The sequence below is a fragment of the Bos indicus x Bos taurus genome, chromosome 3, assembly GCF_003369695.1.
Source record: "Bos indicus x Bos taurus breed Angus x Brahman F1 hybrid chromosome 3, Bos_hybrid_MaternalHap_v2.0, whole genome shotgun sequence".
NCBI classification, from domain to species: domain Eukaryota; kingdom Metazoa; phylum Chordata; class Mammalia; order Artiodactyla; family Bovidae; genus Bos; species Bos indicus x Bos taurus.
Window position 1 is genome coordinate 110,396,093 of NC_040078.1, and position 16,836 is coordinate 110,412,928.

At 40.1% G+C, this 16,836-nt stretch overlaps 1 protein-coding gene across 3 annotated transcripts in view; it reads left to right on the forward strand.

The window, feature by feature from the left end:
• KIAA0319L (KIAA0319 like) overlaps positions 1 to 16,836 on the forward strand; it is a 97,116-nt gene that overhangs the window by 55,708 nt on the left and 24,572 nt on the right. For all 3 annotated transcript variants that reach the window (XM_027537861.1, XM_027537860.1, XM_027537862.1), the window contains exons 4-9: positions 1,164 to 1,407; positions 3,892 to 3,993; positions 7,695 to 7,792; positions 11,042 to 11,129; positions 12,779 to 12,871; positions 14,634 to 14,766. In XM_027537861.1, coding sequence (XP_027393662.1) covers positions 1,164 to 1,407; positions 3,892 to 3,993; positions 7,695 to 7,792; positions 11,042 to 11,129; positions 12,779 to 12,871; positions 14,634 to 14,766 — 758 coding nt within the window. The remainder of the gene's footprint in view (positions 1 to 1,163; positions 1,408 to 3,891; positions 3,994 to 7,694; positions 7,793 to 11,041; positions 11,130 to 12,778; positions 12,872 to 14,633; positions 14,767 to 16,836) is intronic.

The window sequence follows — 16,836 nt, forward strand, 5'->3', positions numbered from 1 at the left end:
CCACCTGGGAAGTATGTTACTTGGTAATAAAAAGAGTGAATATAACATGATATGAATCTTAAAAATGTTATGTTGAAGGGAAGCAGCCAGAAACAAAAATAGTTTGTATGTGATTCCTTTTATATGAAATTCCAAAAAAGCCTAAACTAGTTAATGGTGACAGAAACAAATCTGTGGTTGTCCGAGCCTAGAGATGGAGGCAGGACTTCACTGCAAAGGGCATGAACCAGCTTTTTTAAAAAAATTTGATTGACATACAATATTATGTTAGTTTCAGGGAGACCTGGGTTTAATCCCTGGTTTTGGAAGATTCCCTGGAGGAAGGCATGGCAACCCACTCTAGTATTCTTATCTGGAGAATCCCCCTGGACAGAGGAGTCTGGGGGGCTGTGGTCCATGGGGTGGCAGCGACTGAGTGATTAAGCACACCCTCAGTCTCCTATAGTGTGGCCCTTGACTGTCTTTCCAGCTTACCTTCTGTTTCAACACCCTGCCTCTCACTTTGCTTATGACCCTTGTTTCCCAACACTAGCCATGTTAATCTCATTTCTTTTGGCTATTCACATCTCACCCTTCAGCCTCTTGTCTAGTTTACCCTTTGGAACTCATCTCAGGACTCTCTGCCTCCAGAAAGTCTTCATTTATTTATTAAACTATCCTTCTTCACATGCTTCCTCTCCAAGAAAGAGAAGTACTCTAATGGTGATTCTTTGGTTCAGTCATAGCTGTTAAAGGTATAGTGACCATTTTGGCTTGTGTTTCTAGTCCTTTCTCCCCCACTAGATTGTGTACTTGTTGAGCACAGTGATTATATTTTATTTATGTTTTGGATCCACAGGCCTGCTTTATAAATATGTGCTTAATATGTATTTGTTGAAAGATTGAATATAAATGTTAAGTGAGAAGGAGATAAAAGTACACATGGAGCGATTATTACTGCTTTGTTTTAAGCAAAACTTTTTGCATAGAGAGAAAAATACTAGGAACATTTATATCAACATTTTTTAATACCGATTTGCGTGGTAAGATTAATTTCTTGAGTATCTTTGGCGGTTTTGAATTTTTCAAAAAATCATTTAACTTGCAGTTATTTCATGAGACATTATCTTAAAAACTGACTGTATAACTTTTGCCTATTCAAATAAAATTTTGCATTTCTCTAGGTCCACAGCACAGACACAATTTTTAATCCCTTAACCACAGACCTGAGTGTGAAGATTCCTGGTCGGTCAGATGTATCAGTTCAGCGTGAAGCATCAGAGGATCCCGGTGCTACTCCTAGCATTCAGCAAGTAAAAAGCCCTGAGAAAGTCCAGATTGCTCACCCTCTGCCAGTGGCTCCCTCCTACAGTTATGCCACCCCTACCCCCCAGGCCTCTTTCCAGAGCACCTCCACACCACTCCCAGGTGAGCCCTTTGCTTCTCTCCTTGGAGATAGGATGGGGAGACAGAGATTTTGATCAAAGTGTTCCCTTTTAGTGGGAAGAAAGGACAGAGACATGACTTTTATTAATACTGTAGATTAAAGAAATAATCCTATTAGTTAGTATCCCTATAATTATAGTACATGGTCTCACAATTGTTTTTTTCAGTAAGCTCCAACCTATGGGAATTTATGAGGCTCTTTCTAGAGTAGAATTCCACTGCCTAGACTCAGTTAAATAATGATCAGGGAACCAAGCAGTGACCACTGGGAAGAAAGTCAGATCTGTACAACTATTTGCCTTCTGAATGGCAGATCATAGGTCAGAACATTTGTGTCTCTGATTTTGATAGCACCTTTATTTTCTTTTTAAAAGTGCTTATTTAGGCCGTACCACATGGCTTCTGGGATCTTAGTTTCCCGACCAGGGATCATACCTGGGCCTCAGCAGTGAAAGTGCTAAGTCCTAACCAGTGGACTGCCAGAAATTTCTGCATCTTTATTTTTAAAGCAGGTCATAGAAAGGAGATTTATATGGAGCGTTCCTTTAGCGGCAGGTCTGCTTCATAAATTCCATTCCGAGATATTAGGAGGAAATGGTTAATCAAGGAAACTAAGTTGATCTTTATCTCCTGGAAAAGTCAACAGGGTTTAGCAAAGCCAGTGAAAATGAATTTTTGTGCCAGTTTTTAATTTCTTAAGGTTTCCTTTGGTGGTAATATAACATGAAATCTAGGGTTTCAGTCTTGCGGCATTAAAATAATTTTTGTGTTCAGGCAGGATGGTTGTGATTTTTGGTATAATTGTGAAAGATTTGGGCTGTGCTGTATTTTTGTCCATTATACTTTCTCTGAGTATAGTGGTTTTTTCCTTTTCTTTTTTCCTCTTTTGAAAAATTGCTTCAGCAGTTCTTATTCCACATCCTGGGGTGTCTAAATGCTGAAGTTTCCATAATGGATAGTTTCATTTCTCCCTGAGTGCAGTATTTCCAAGCAGACAGATAAATCTCAAATTTCATATTTGTGTAGGAAACCCTTTTCACCTCCCAGTCTTGGAATATGGATGAACCAGCCAATTGTTTGCTTTAAGCTCTCTTAGTTCTTGGGTCTCATCCAAATGAACAATTATTGTTAGAGAAATAAGATTTATATAATCAGTGGTTCTCAAAAGCCTGTAAACGTTTTTGAATGTTCCAACTGTGGAGGAGGGGTGCTACTGACATCGAGTTAGTTGGTAGTGACTAGTAGGTGTACCACTAGGGCTTCCCCTGTGGCTCAGACGGGAAAGCGTCTGCCTACACTGCGGGAGACCCGGGTTCAGTACTACTAAACATCTTACAGGGTGCAGGATACCCCCTCACCTCAGCACACACACAAATAATCGGTCCAAAATGTCATAGTTGAGAAACTTTGACGTGTATGAAATAGCTGGTGAAAGCGAAAGATAGTATCTAATTATTAGCTGATGTGGATGTTCCAAATGCAGAAGTAGTTCAGGAAGTAGATTAGTTTGAACTGAAATGGTCTGAAAAGATTTTTTTGGAGAGAAGACTGGCTTTTAAGCCAGAAACAAAGTACTGTACTTATAATAAGGTAAGACTACACCCCAGTTGAAGAAAATAGTTTTAAGCAAAGTCCCCTAGCATAGACCATGGTTTCCATGGAGCCCAAGAGGGAAAATGAATATAGCTAGAGGCAGAATCAGGGGTGGGAAGGATGAGATGATGTAATCCAGTGATGTTGGATCTCTTATGCCAGGTTAGGAGTTTGGACTGAAGCATGAAGTGTGAGTGGGGGTCTTAAGTAGGAGAGTAAAATGGTGGGTGAGTATTTTAGAAAAATGTTGGCAATAGGTGTTTTAGGAAGACAGAATGGATTAGAATAGGGAGAGCTAGCAGAGGAAAGACTAATTAAGATTCTTGGAATTATCTAAGTCTGTGGTTATATCGGTTGAAATGGAAAGAAAATTAAGGCTGGCCCTGTGGTCAACATTTCTTTGAGGAACTTTATGTATTTTATCAACAGAAAGATGATGAAACAGAGCTAAATTCTATTTATTGAATTCTGTGAAAAGTACTGTATAAGGAGGGCTTAGGGAAAGACTATAGTTAAAATACAGTGGAGAAAAACTCAGAGAGAAAGGAAGAAAGTGGAATAATATGGTATAATAACCAAGAGTTCTTTAAGATGGAGGCAGTCAGCAGTATTAGATGTTACAGAGGTGAAGGTTGAGGGTTGAGAAACAGCTATTAGATTTGCTAAAAGCACTTTGTTGATGACCTCTGAAGATGCTTTTCAGTGAAAAAGTGGGGCAGAGTCACATTTCAAGGGATTAGAGGGTTGATAAAGAAGAAATGAAGACAATAGCTGAAAATTGTTTATGGATGAAATTTGACTACAAAAGAAAGGAGAGAAATAAGATAGTCTGGACCTAATTTCTTATCTCATGTGTATTGACTTCCTTTCCAGTTATAAAGGAACTGGTGGTGTCTGCTGGAAACAGTGTTCAGATTACATTACCTAAGAATGAAGTTCAGTTAAATGCATTTGTTCTTCCAGAACCAGATGCAGGTAAAAATCCACTTAATTTGTTTAGTGTTTTCATTTATAATGATATCTACATACATTTATTTATTCTAAAAGTCCTGTGAGATTAGGATATAGCTTGCACATGTACAAATATTTATATGATATGAGAGGCAGTGTAATGTTTGAAATCATAGGCTTTGATATTAAGGCTGGATTCAAATCATAGCTTAGTTGTTGTTCAGTCTCCAAGTTGCATCTGACTCTCTGTGACCCCATGGACTGCAGCATGCCAGGCCTCCCTGTCCCTCACCATCTCCTGAAGTTTGCCCAAGTCCATGTCCATTGAATCGGTGATGCCATCCAGCCATCTCATCCTCTGTTGTCCTCTTCTGCCTTCAGTCTTTCCTAGCATCAGGTTCTTTCTAAGGAGTCGGCTGTTTGTATCAGGTGGCCTAAGTGTTGAAGCTTCAGCATCAGTCCTTCCAACGAGTATTAAGGGTTGATTTCCTTGATGATTGACTAGTTTGATCTTGCTGTCCAAGGGACTCTCAAGAGTCTTCTCCAGCACCACAGGTCGAAAGCGTCAATTCTTCGGCTTTCTGCCTTCTTTATAGTCCATCTCTCAGATCTGTACACGACTACTGGAAAGACCATAGCCCTGACTACACGGACCTTTGTTGGCAGAGTGATGTCTTTGCTTTTTAATACATTAGGTTTGTCATAGCTTTCCTGCCAAGACACAGTCTTCTAATTTCATGGCTGCAGTCACCATTTGCAGTGATTTTAGAGGCCAAGAAGAGAAAATCTGTCACTGCTTCCATGTTTTCACTTTCTATTTGCCATAAAGTGATGGGACAGGATGCCATGATCTTAGTTTTTTAATATTGAGTTCTAAGCTGGCTTTTTCACTCTCCCTTTTCATGCTCATCAAAGGCTCTTTAGTTCCTTTTCACTTTCTGCCTTTAGAGTGGTGTCATCTGCATATCTCAGGTTGTTGGTGTTTCTCCCGGCAATCTTGATTCCAGCTTGTAACTCATCCAGCCTGGCATTTCTCATGATGTGACTTAAATAAACAGGGTGACAATAAACAGCCTTGTCATACTCTTCTCAATTTTGAATCAGTCACTTGTTCCATGTAAGGTTCTAACTGTTGGTTCTTGACCCGCCTACAGGTTTCTCAGGAGATAGGTAAGATGGTCTGATATTCCCATCTCTTTAAATCATTAGCTGGATAATTTTAAGTCGATTATTTAACTTCTCTAAGTTTCCATTTCTTTCTCAGTAGAATGAAGATAGTAATCCCTACTTCATAAGGTTACTCGAAGGGTAAAATGAAGGGGTATATAAGGTACCTATATACCTTAGTGCCTAGCACATAGTGGATGCTCTTTAAACGTAGATTTTATTATATCCATTTAAAAGAGGAATAAACTGAGACTCAGTTAACCTGTTTATTTTGGCCAAACAACTAGTAAGTAGCAGATACAGAACTTGTAGAGAAGGTATTCAAGACTACTGCTAAGATAGATTTGTCACTTAAAGAAAAAAACCAAGCCCGATGTAATATACAATATTCAGATTTATAAAATATATAAATTAGGGGATTATTAACTTATTATTTAAGAAAACTTTGGTAATGTGAGCATCCTTTCTCCTTTGAAGTATATTTTAGTATACCAAAGTTTGACTTACAAACACACATTGTGTCAAGACTGTCTGTGACATGAAGTGAAGCATTCTTTGATGGAAAATGATTGCATTGGATTTGTGTTACTCTCATAAGGTAGGTCAAGTAGCTAGTTATAAAGCTAGTTAAAAACAGAATGCCATACTCTATTCAGGATGGGTCCTTCCATTTTAGGACCACATTTCTGGTACAGTATCCTTACTTTCAGGGCCTATTTCTGCAAAAAGTACTTTTCCAGAACCTAAATGCCCTCCCTCTCTGTTCTGTATTTCTGCCCTCAAATTGAGTTTTCCTTATCAATTTGTTCTACCTTCCTATAAAGAAACATTTTCCTTTCCTATTCTGGTGACAAGGTGAATGGATTTGGTGGCCTTTGAAGGTGCAAGTGAGGAAAGAGCTGCTTTGAGCTACAGTTGCTTCTGCTCTTTCCTGAAAGATATCCCGGCTCTACTGTATTTTCTTTTCTTACCCCTGTTTGCATATACCCGTATGTGGTTGAGTTAACAGCACCTTGTATATCAGTCTTCCAAAACACATCAGTTCAAAAACAGATTTTTTCAACTCTCCTTTTCCCAGTTTCTTCAACCTTTATCTGGTGATACATGAGATGGCTGGTTTCAAACTTTCAGAGGTTGGGGACAGTGAGGCAGGACCAGCCCTGCCTGTTCTTCATCCCCCTGGTCGTCTTTGGCAACCCTGAAGCACCTCTCAGGATCCTCTGGTTCAGAGGCGTGGGTTGAAAACCATGCCCTAAATCATTAAAACCAGCATTCTGTCCAACAGACCTACACTCCGTTGTTCCTACCCTTGGGCAAATTCCTGTCTGTAAGGCATAATTCATCCCCCTGAGCTTTTCTGTCCTAGGAATATTGTCATATTTTGAAATCTGTGTTGCTAGCCTTAGATATGAGAAAATCGTCAGTTCTTAGTGTGAGTCTGTATTCTGTGTGGAAAAATTTTTCCTAACTACAGTTCAAGAAATGTCATCTCTTAGCACCAGTTCTCCTTCTCCCACTTCTTTCCTGCTCCTCACCTCACCTAACTTTTACATCTACATTTATTAGAGCTGCCTGGGGCTGACAGTTGGCCAAAACAAAGCCAGTATTTTCTGGAGGAAGAAAGAGTAGATGATCTTGTATCTCAGGCTTATAAAGTAAAATCTCATCTTAAGTCTGGAATTAAGTTCTATGTGTTAACTTTAACTTTTGAACTCATGAAATAAGAAAAAGATGACCATTCTCTGTAAGCATTTGAGGCTTTTTCTTTTTCCTTTTATTTTTCCCTTTTGAGTAGTAACTTAAATTAAACCTTCCTACCAAATCTCACCCTTTCCTAGCCATTAAATGCATTTTGTTCCCCAAAATATTTAAGACCACTTTAACTGGGGAGGAATTCCACTTAGATAACAGGATTCTGTGGTCACTCTAGATAGTCATATAGTCTAAGCTGCAAATGAGGACCATTTAATGCTTCATTTGATCTTAATTAATTTCAGTGGGGCCTGTTTTAAATGGGCCATCCTCTACTACCTTCTGCAGTGTGTTATTTAGCTCAGCAGGAATGAAGTAGCTCTTCTAACTCACCAGGGTGTGATGACCTCAGTGAGATGAGCATTGTTAGCACTCTGTAAAAAGCTATTTTTGAACCATGTTATTTAGAAGTCATTGCTGTTCTTTGTTGCAAAAGAAGTTTTGCAAGAAAATGGCCTTTGTTCCCAATGAGTTCACCCATAGTGGTTGGTAGGGCATGTATTTTAATTGGATGCCACACCATGAGTGACTTGGTATTTTAGGGGAGGATTGGTCCAAAGCAGGGTGGGTATGGGGCAGGAATGAGCTTGGCTGGGGGGAGAATGGAAGAAGCCCTAAGTGTAGCCATCAGCAGAACCTACCCTTCCTTTCAGCAGAATGTTTGGTTTCCCTTTGGCTTTAGGGTGAAATCTTGAAAACTAAGATCTTGTCAAGACTAGAAAAGGTTTGTTATTGGCAGGCTGTATGGCTGCCCTCTTTATGTGTAGGTTTGTGTTTTCATGATGTTTGTAACTGCCCTTCCGTAGGAGAAGCCTACACCTATGACTGGCAGTTGATTACTCACCCCAGAGACTATAGTGGAGAGATGGAAGGGGAGCACTCCAAGATCCTGAAGCTGTCTAAGGTGAATTTGCCTCCTCTCGTTTGCAGGGGTGGGCTAGAGGGCTTGACCATTTTCTAAAATGTATAATATAGAACTTTCTGTCCACACTACAGTTAGGAGCAATCTTTTAGAAGTGGATCCTCCAAAAGTCTGGCTGGCTGACATCCAGTATTTGTTAGTGTATGATTCTCAAATTTTCATTTATGGTGAGAATATAAGCATAGTGGTGAGAGCTGAAAATATACACTAAACAGCTTTTAAGGGTAACATAAGGATTTTAGAATTTGGGAGATAAGCTAGGTTATTTGTGGCCGTATGACTGTGTAAATTGGCTCAGTCTTTTTTGGGATTCTGTATAGTTATTAAGAGCCATAAAAATGTTCATATTCTTTGGCCAAGCAATTTCTCCTTCTATCTGTTTGTCTGTCTTTTAAACACTGTTTATTGTATATTAGTTATGTGGCAAGAATTGGGAATTTACTAGTTACTAATGTGAGAGTTGGACTGTGAAGAAAGCTGAGCACCGAAGAATTGATGCTTTTGAACTATGGTGTTGGAGAAGACTCTTGGGAGTCCCTTGGACTGCAAGGAGATCCAGCCAGTCCCTCCTAAAGGAGACCAGTCCTGGGTGTTCATTGGAAGGACTGATGCTGAGGCTGAAACTCCAATACTTTGGCCACCTCCTGTGAAGAGTTGACTCATTGGAAAAGACCCTGATGCTGGGAGGGATTGGGGGCAGGAGGAGAAGGGGACGACAGAGGATGAGATGGCTGGATGGCATCACCGACTCGATGGACGTGAGTCTGAGTGAACTCCAGGAGTTGGTGATGAACAGGGAGGCCTGGTGTGCTGCAGTTCATGGGGTCACAAAGAGTCGGACATGACTGAGCGACTGAACTAAACTGAACTGAATCATAATATTAACATTTATGGAAAATAGAGTCTAGTAGGTGCTATTGACTGAAGCAGGTAAATAGAACAGGGGTACACTGGGTCAGTGTAGGGGGTATTGAAGCCCCAGGGAGTTAGAGTAGATTTCTTAGAAGAGTTGGCCTAGTTGGGTCATGACATGTGACTGGCTTACTGGATAAAGGGTGGAGTGGTAATACTGCAAACAGAGGAAGGAATGTGTCCACTGGGCCAAATGATACAGAGAAATATGGGGAAATGGGAATTATATGTGGTTCATCCTGACTGGACCCCATGGTGTGAGAAAGAGCAGTGGCACAAATGAGTTGGAGAAATGTAGGGGCCAGATTGCACAGAGCCTTGTGTGCTAGAAGAAGGACTTTGATTCTTATCCAGAGGGAGCCTCTGAAAGGTTTTAAGCAGGAGAATGACATGTTCAGATTTTCAGTTTAGAGAAATCACCCTGACTACAGATTGGAGGAGAGAAGACTCATACTAGGGACACGGTGAGGAATCTATTGAGACATGTAGGTATGAGATTGATAATAGTTTGAGTGAAAAAAAAAAACAATACAAATAACATAAGCCTTGAAAACCACCCATTGAGTGCTTTCCATGTGCTAGATACAGTGCTAATTGTTTTATGCAATTATTTCATTTAATCTTCCTAACAACCCCAAGACATTAATATCTGTTCTACAAATGACGAAGCTAAAAATTAGAAAAATAAAGTGGCTTGGTCTAAGTGCACAAGGCTATTAAATGGTAGATTTGAACTGGAGTTTTCCATCTCTGAAGCCCATGCTCTTAACAACTATGCTATGATGAATGGTTAAAAACTAAGGTGATGAATAGTGTGAATAGAGAGAAGTGGGTGGATCTGAGAACTATTATGGAGGTCAATCTGGTGATCAGTTAATTGGATGGAGGTGTTGGGGAAGAGAGATCTATGATAATTTTAGCCTTTTGGCCTAGGAACTGGCTGGATGTTGGTGTATTTGTGACAGTATTCGCTGAAATGAGACGTATAGAAAGAGGAGCAGATTTGGAGGAGATTTGCGGATGATTAATTCATTTTGGGACAGAGTGAGTTTGAGGAACCTGTGAAACATTTGAGTGGAAGTGACCAATAAGTAGCTGAGGGTAAGGGGCTAGAGATCAGGATGCAGGTCTGGGCTACAGAGATAAATTTGTACACCAGCATCAAATAGATGACAACCAAAGCCATGGTAATAGATAAAATCATCCAGAGATTATAGAGAGTGAAGAAGTAAATGGATTGCAACTGGGGTCCTGGGGAACACGGTCATTAAAGGTATGGAAGGAAGAGGAAATGGGAGAAGATGAGGAGTAGGCATAGAAGTGAAAGTCGAGGAAGGGGAGCATTATAGGAAGAAGGAGGTGGTCAGAAATGCTACATGCATTTGATTAGCATGTACCCAAAGGAGATAATTCAAAAGAAAAAAATCATTTTACCTGAAAGATGTTCATCACAGCATTAGTTATAATATTTAAATTTGCGAAACAACTCAAATATCCAACAATGTGAAATGCTCATGTGAATTATGGCACACTTATTCACATACTATTCTCAGCCATTAAAATGACTATTAAAGAGACTGTTCTAATGAGAAAAGTGTTCATGCTAAATGAATCAAAGAAAGAACAATAAAAAGTTTGATACATACCCTGATTTTAGCTAGGCCCTGAATACTGCTGAAATAATGAGCTCCTTGAAGGCAGGGACCTTGCCTTATTCATCTCCAAACCCCAAGCCTAGAACAATGACCGTATATAATTGGTTCTCAATAAATGTTTGCTGAACAAATGAACTGTTTGTAGCTCTTTTTTCGTGTGTGTGTGGTAAAAGATTAGAAGGATATAAGAAAAATATGATTAATTGGGATATTAGGACAATGGGATTGTGGGATATTTTGTTGTTGTTGTTATGTTCATACAGTTAGTAGGAATCAGGAGGGGAAAATATTCAGATATTTGAGAGCTATTTGGTATTTTTACAAAATGCTTTTCTTTGCAGAGTTGATTGTTTTAATTTCATAACTGAAGTAGGATGGTTGGGCCCTTAATGTTCTTCTGAAAAGAAAATGGGAGTACAGAGATACTGAAATCCCTTCTGTTGTTCAGAGTCAGCTAGTAATAAGATTCACATTAAAAGCTGTGGGTTTTCAGTTTCTAATTCATTGTTTCATCTCTTTAGCTAGTTTACTTTCTCCATTTTGGAAATGGTGCAAGAACAGGAGTATGCAAGAATCAGCATTGAAAAATTTAGATATACGTGTTATTTTAAATATAATTGCTGCTGTTTGTGGTTTTCTAAAAGATCTTCTCTCACTTCTGCAGCTCACTCCAGGCCTGTATGAATTCAAAGTGATTGTAGATGGTCAGAATGCTCACGGGGAAGGCTACGTGAATGTGACAGTGAAACCAGGTATGTTTCGCAGCCCCAGCCCTGTCTCCATTGCTCCCTCTGCAGGATTCCCAAGGAGATGGAGATTTAACTTTAAGGGTCTTAAATTCTCATTCCTTTTTGGTAATATATTTACGTATTGGGCAATTCCTAGTTCAGTGGAGTAAAAGGTTAGCCTGGCAAAGTGTATGTAGTTTGATTCTAATTGGCATACCTGGCTGGGCAGGGAAAAGTTGGTCACATGGCCCACAGTGTTGTGTGGCCTATCTGCTTGAGAATTACTTCTCCAAGTGGGTCATGCTGAGAGAGGACCATGTGTTGTAATTAAGAGACATAGGAAAGGCAGGAGCCTGGGAGAAGCATGCATAAAGTGGCAGGCTCTGTCTGATCTCTTTCCAGAAATGTGGGCCTTTGCACACAGAATTCCTCATTTAAACCCTGCTCTTGCCGGGAAGGTCCCATGGATGGAGGAGCCTGGTAGGCTGCAGTCCACGGGATCCCTAGGAGTCAGACACGACTGAGCGACTTCACTTTCACTTTTCACTTTCATGCATTGGAGAAGGAAATGGCAACCCACTCCAGTGTACTTGCCTGGAGAATCCCAGGGACGGGAGAACTGGGTGGGCTGCCATCTATGGGGTCGCCCAGAGTCGGACGCGACTGAAGCGACTTAGCAGCAGCAGCAGCAGTCCTTTTTTATCTTGGAAGCCAAATCTCATCATTCTTTTCAAGTGATCCACTAGAGCTTCTCTTGTGGCTCAGCTGGTAAAGAATCCACCTGCAACGAGGGAGACCTGGGTTCGATCCCTGCGTTGGGAAGATCCCCTGGAGAAGGGAAAGGCTACCCACTCCAGTATCCTGGACTAGAAAATTCCACAGACTGTATAGTCCATGGGGTTGCAAAGAGTCGGACACGACTGAGTGACTTTCACTTTCATTGGTAGATTACAGTGCATTATCAAGGTATCTTGTTTTGCATTTTCAGAAAAATTTGAGGATAGTTGGAAAGTGACACATACATTGGCACAAATTCTTAATACTGTTTTCTATCTTTGTTGGTAAAGGTTTTCTTTTCCTTCCTTGAACTTTGTAGCCAAAGTAATCCCTTCACCTTCTTAAAAATGTGTTAAGCATAAAGACCGTTTGATGATTTCTCAAAGAGGAGGCTGCTGAGTTTGTAGCTCACATTCATGAGAGTGGACCAAAGTGTTTTGTTACCTTCCCAGCACTCAGGCCTAATAATCTCACACACAATCAGCTCAGGGATGGTGGAGAAATCACTCATTATTTTTTTCACACAGTCTGTGCCAAGAGATAGTTTGCTTGCCAAGTCCTTTATTGCACAAAGCTTGTTTGTTGTCCACCTCTGTTCAGCGTGCCTGAAAGCAGTCAGTTGCTGCTATGATACTTATACTAGATAGCGCGTGAGCGTTGAAAGTATGCACGGGGCATGGCCTTAGCCATCGTCAGGTTTCCAAGAGGTTTTAACGGTCCCGGGTGTCTTAGGTTAGAACATCAGCCTGATCTTGTGACTTTCCCGTTTGGCGATGCTCAGCTATCCAGTTATGTAATGGAGACTGACATATACTGTACTCAGACATGACTCGCTTCTCCTCTGATGTAATTTATGAAGCCCTTCTTCCAGTTTCTTGTGGGTCATGTTTTTGCAGAGCCCCGTAAGAATCGGCCTCCTGTTGCCATTGTGTCACCACAGTACCAGGAGATCTCTCTGCCGACCACTTCTACAGTCATTGACGGCAGCCGTGAGTACATGTCTCAGCATGATGTTTTAGAAGAGCATTCGCTATGTACGCTAGTAAAAGACTTGCAGCCAGCTGTGTCTGAATACTGTTTAGACCAGTCCTCTTGGCCATGCTAGGGAAGACCAACTACCTGAAGCAATCTATTAGGAAGTAAAAACTAGACAGGCCCTTTTTAAAATCCCCATGTGGCCCGACTACAGTTATAGTTCTTCTCTGAGATGGTAAGAAAGTAGTGTTACTCATGCACTTAGCGTTATATTAATTGAAGCTTGCTGATTTTCAAATTTGCTTGCCTGGAGTTGCCATTCTTAGTTATGAAAACAAAGCTCCTTCCTATCTGTCATGGCAAGATAAGTACCTGAGAGTCTTGACAAAGAGCTCTCACTTAGCCATCACTGCCTAACAAGATCCTTGTCGGCCTTCTCCTGGAGGGACTCAGACTGTTCCCCCCAGCTCTGCCTGGCTCATTCTTAACATTTTACCCTTCAGAGTAGTGTCACCCGATGGGTGACATGAGAGGATTTCTGGGTCTTGGCTGTGTGTGTGCACAAGAGGTTCAGGTCCATCATCTCGCCCGTGTTCGCCTGGCCTCTTTTGAGACCCTTCAAGGCCCAGTTACCCTGACTGTCTTGGCACCACCAGTGGTCTCTGGTGGAGGCAGTCCCTGCTTAGCAGGAGTCTCTAGCAAGGTTAAACATTTCATGTAGATAATTCTGGCAAGCAGAGGAGGATGGAAGAGTAGCAGGCCAAGAGGAAGAGACAGAACAGAATGAAACACTTGTGTGAGTGGTAGAAAGAGTTCACGTAGTACCATTTATTTTATATTTTTGAATAGGTCAAAGTTAAATAATATGTAAAGGTATACAGTGAAAAGAATCATTATCATCCCTGTCTCCCAACTGTCCAGTTTTCCTTCAGACAACCAATGGTATTATTTTATGCATCTTTCCAGAGATATTTTATGTGTTTATAAGAAAATATACAGTCTGTGACCACACATTACACACACAGTTATGTACAATGCTTGTTTCTATATGTTGGAGAATTTTTCTGAATTAATACATGCGATACTTCTTCATTCTTTTTTTCTTTTAATGTTTACATAGCCTTCCATTATATGAATGTATAATTTCATTGTATAAATATATACTTGTTTTCAGTCAATCTCTATTGATGACCATTTAAATTATTTTTGATTTGCTTTTAAAATAATATTACCATGAATAATAAGCATGATAGTTAACACAAATATTAAATGTTCTACAGATATATAACATAAGTGCAGGATTAAGTTCCTCTAAGAGGTATTGCAGGGACAAAGATAAATTTTCCCAAATTGCTGTTTATAGAGGTTTCAATTTATGCTTCCACCATAACGTTATGAGGGGTCCTCTTCCCCCACACCTTTATCCATATAATCTGTTAGGAAATTTTGGTGTTTACCAATTAGCTAGGTTAAAAAGTGCTGTGCTAAGTGTAAATTTCCTTTTATTTTAAGTAGGTTGAGTATCACTTTTGATTTTACTTTTTTATACAGTAGCATTTTAACCAGAGGTTGCCTATGTTGGAGTCGTTGGAAAACTACACAGTGGAATATTCATAGAGAGGCAGAATGACCCAATAATCCTGGGAAAGAAACACTCTGGAGAGATAGTCTGTAGTGTCATCAAGTTTTCCTAGTAATTGCCCTGGTTTGTGTAAGCTGGATAAGTGCTGAGACCCAGTGCTCTCATGTTGTAACTGATATTTCTTTATGACCAAGAAAGCACTGATGATGATAAAATCGTCCAGTACCACTGGGAAGAACTTAAGGGACCTCTGAGAGAAAAGAAGATTTCTGAAGATACTGCCATATTAAAATTAAGTAAGCTCGTTCCTGGGAACTACACTTTCAGGTAAATTTGGATCCTTCAGGCTTACCATAGGCCATTTTTCCCCCCCTTGTGAGTTTTACATTATTAAAAGAGTAACTCTGACAGATATCAAAATTCCCTGTAGAGTTGATTGATAATATATATAGTCTTTGGTTCCATTGGTTCTTTAAGCCATGTGGTAATTGTGGTCAAAACAGTGATAACTTTTTAGGGCAAAGGTCCTTGCATAATAGATCAGGATCCACACAGCTAATCCTTCTCAGAGTCATACTTGGCATATATCCAAACCTTTTTATGGAATTTCTGTCAAAAACTAGAAGGGTCTATCTTCCTTTGCCTTTTCTCAGGAAAATTCTGTAAGGAATCTACTGTCATCTCTTCCCTTTGGGAAATGCTTCCTCAGCTTCTGATATCTCAAAATCCTTACTTTTGACTAATTATTTATTTGAATATAATTTGTAGGATCTTTCTCTATTGGAGACTTTACAGAGAATATGATTCAAAGTCAGTTCTTTTGGGAAGTAGCACTGACATACTAGATTGTGATTAGTGAGTCTGAGGCTGATTCTAGAGTAATCTTCCTTGTATCTGCATTATTCCTTGTATTCTGCAAAGCACTTGTACTTGAGTGTCACACAAATACCATATGTACACTATACTGTCCTTATTGTACAGCTGAGAAAAATGAGGCTAACTACTAACTTTTCTGAGGTCACACAGCTAGAGCTAAATGCAGATTTTCTAACCCCCAAGGTCAGGGCTCATTCTCCTCTGCTCCTTGACTTGACCTATTTATGTTTTGTCTCTGCTTCCTTGAATGCTCTTCTCAGTCTTTCAGGGTTCTGCCTCTCTTTAAGGACCTCCTCCGTTTTCAGCGAGGCTCTTGGAGATTGCTTCAGAGAGGAGCAGTCTCTTTATTCCCCGTTACACTCAGTGTCTTGGTGTGGTGCTTGCCGTGGTGCAGCAGCTTGTTCACAGGTGTCTGTCATTCCCGCTGGACCTGACATTAGTCACATTTGAGACACTACCAGAGATGCAGCAAGGAATGTCCTAGCACAGCACCTGCCATATAAATAAACAAACAGGTCTGACTTAACAACACTCTCACTGACTCCAGACTTCAAGTGAATGAAGGGTAGCTGCCATTACAACAAGATAGGAGCCTTCTCATTGGCTTAAAATGGAAATATGAGTTGGTTTTTGCCTTGAATTTCTAATATAGGAACTTTAATATTTATGGAATTTAGCCTGGGCTATGTGATCCTTTTTGAAATAGTAACAAAAATAGCTACTGCTTCTTGAACATTTACTGTGTCTTTAGTACTGTTTGGAGCTCTTTGCACGCAGTAGCTCATTTAATCCTTGTAACTGATATTGTAATTATTCTTATTTTACAGATTAGGAAATACAGTCACAAAGAGGTTAAGTAACTTGCCCAAGGTCACATAGGCTGCGGACTCAAGTCTGAGCTTTTAACACAGTGTTAAAACACTGTGTGTTTAACACTGTTAACCTAGAGCATTTCAGGGGAATGGGTGCAATTCTGTTTTTCCAAGCCTCAGTCCATAAAATGATGGGATTGGGTTTGACTAGCATTAAGGTCCAATTTGTTTGATTCCACTTACCTTTTCTTGTCCCCTGCTTTTACGTGGAGGTGGCTTCTTTCCCCAGCCCTGTGGTCAGCTGCTGTTTGATTCCAGGATTTTTACACACAAGCCAGGGACTGTCTAAGGTGAAAGTCAGAGTAATGGGCATTTGCCATTTTGCATCTGTCTATAACTTGCTTTTGTTCTGGAAGAGAAGACAAATAAGATATGTTTAAAAAATAAACAACTGAAAACAGGGAAACTGGAAAAAGAGGACAAGTTATGTGGATTTTTCTTTTGCGGGTATTTGCTGATTTGCGTGTGATGTTTTTGTGTTCTTTTTCTCAAGGCTGTAATATCAGAAGTCCCCTTAAGACCATAGGTAAAAAGTGAGATTGTGGGATTAAAAACCCACAGATGTCTGGCTCTTTCTGTGGCTGGTGGTGAGATTTAAACAAACGACATGTCTTTTATATGCTTTTCCTCTTTCTGTCAGCAAAATGGA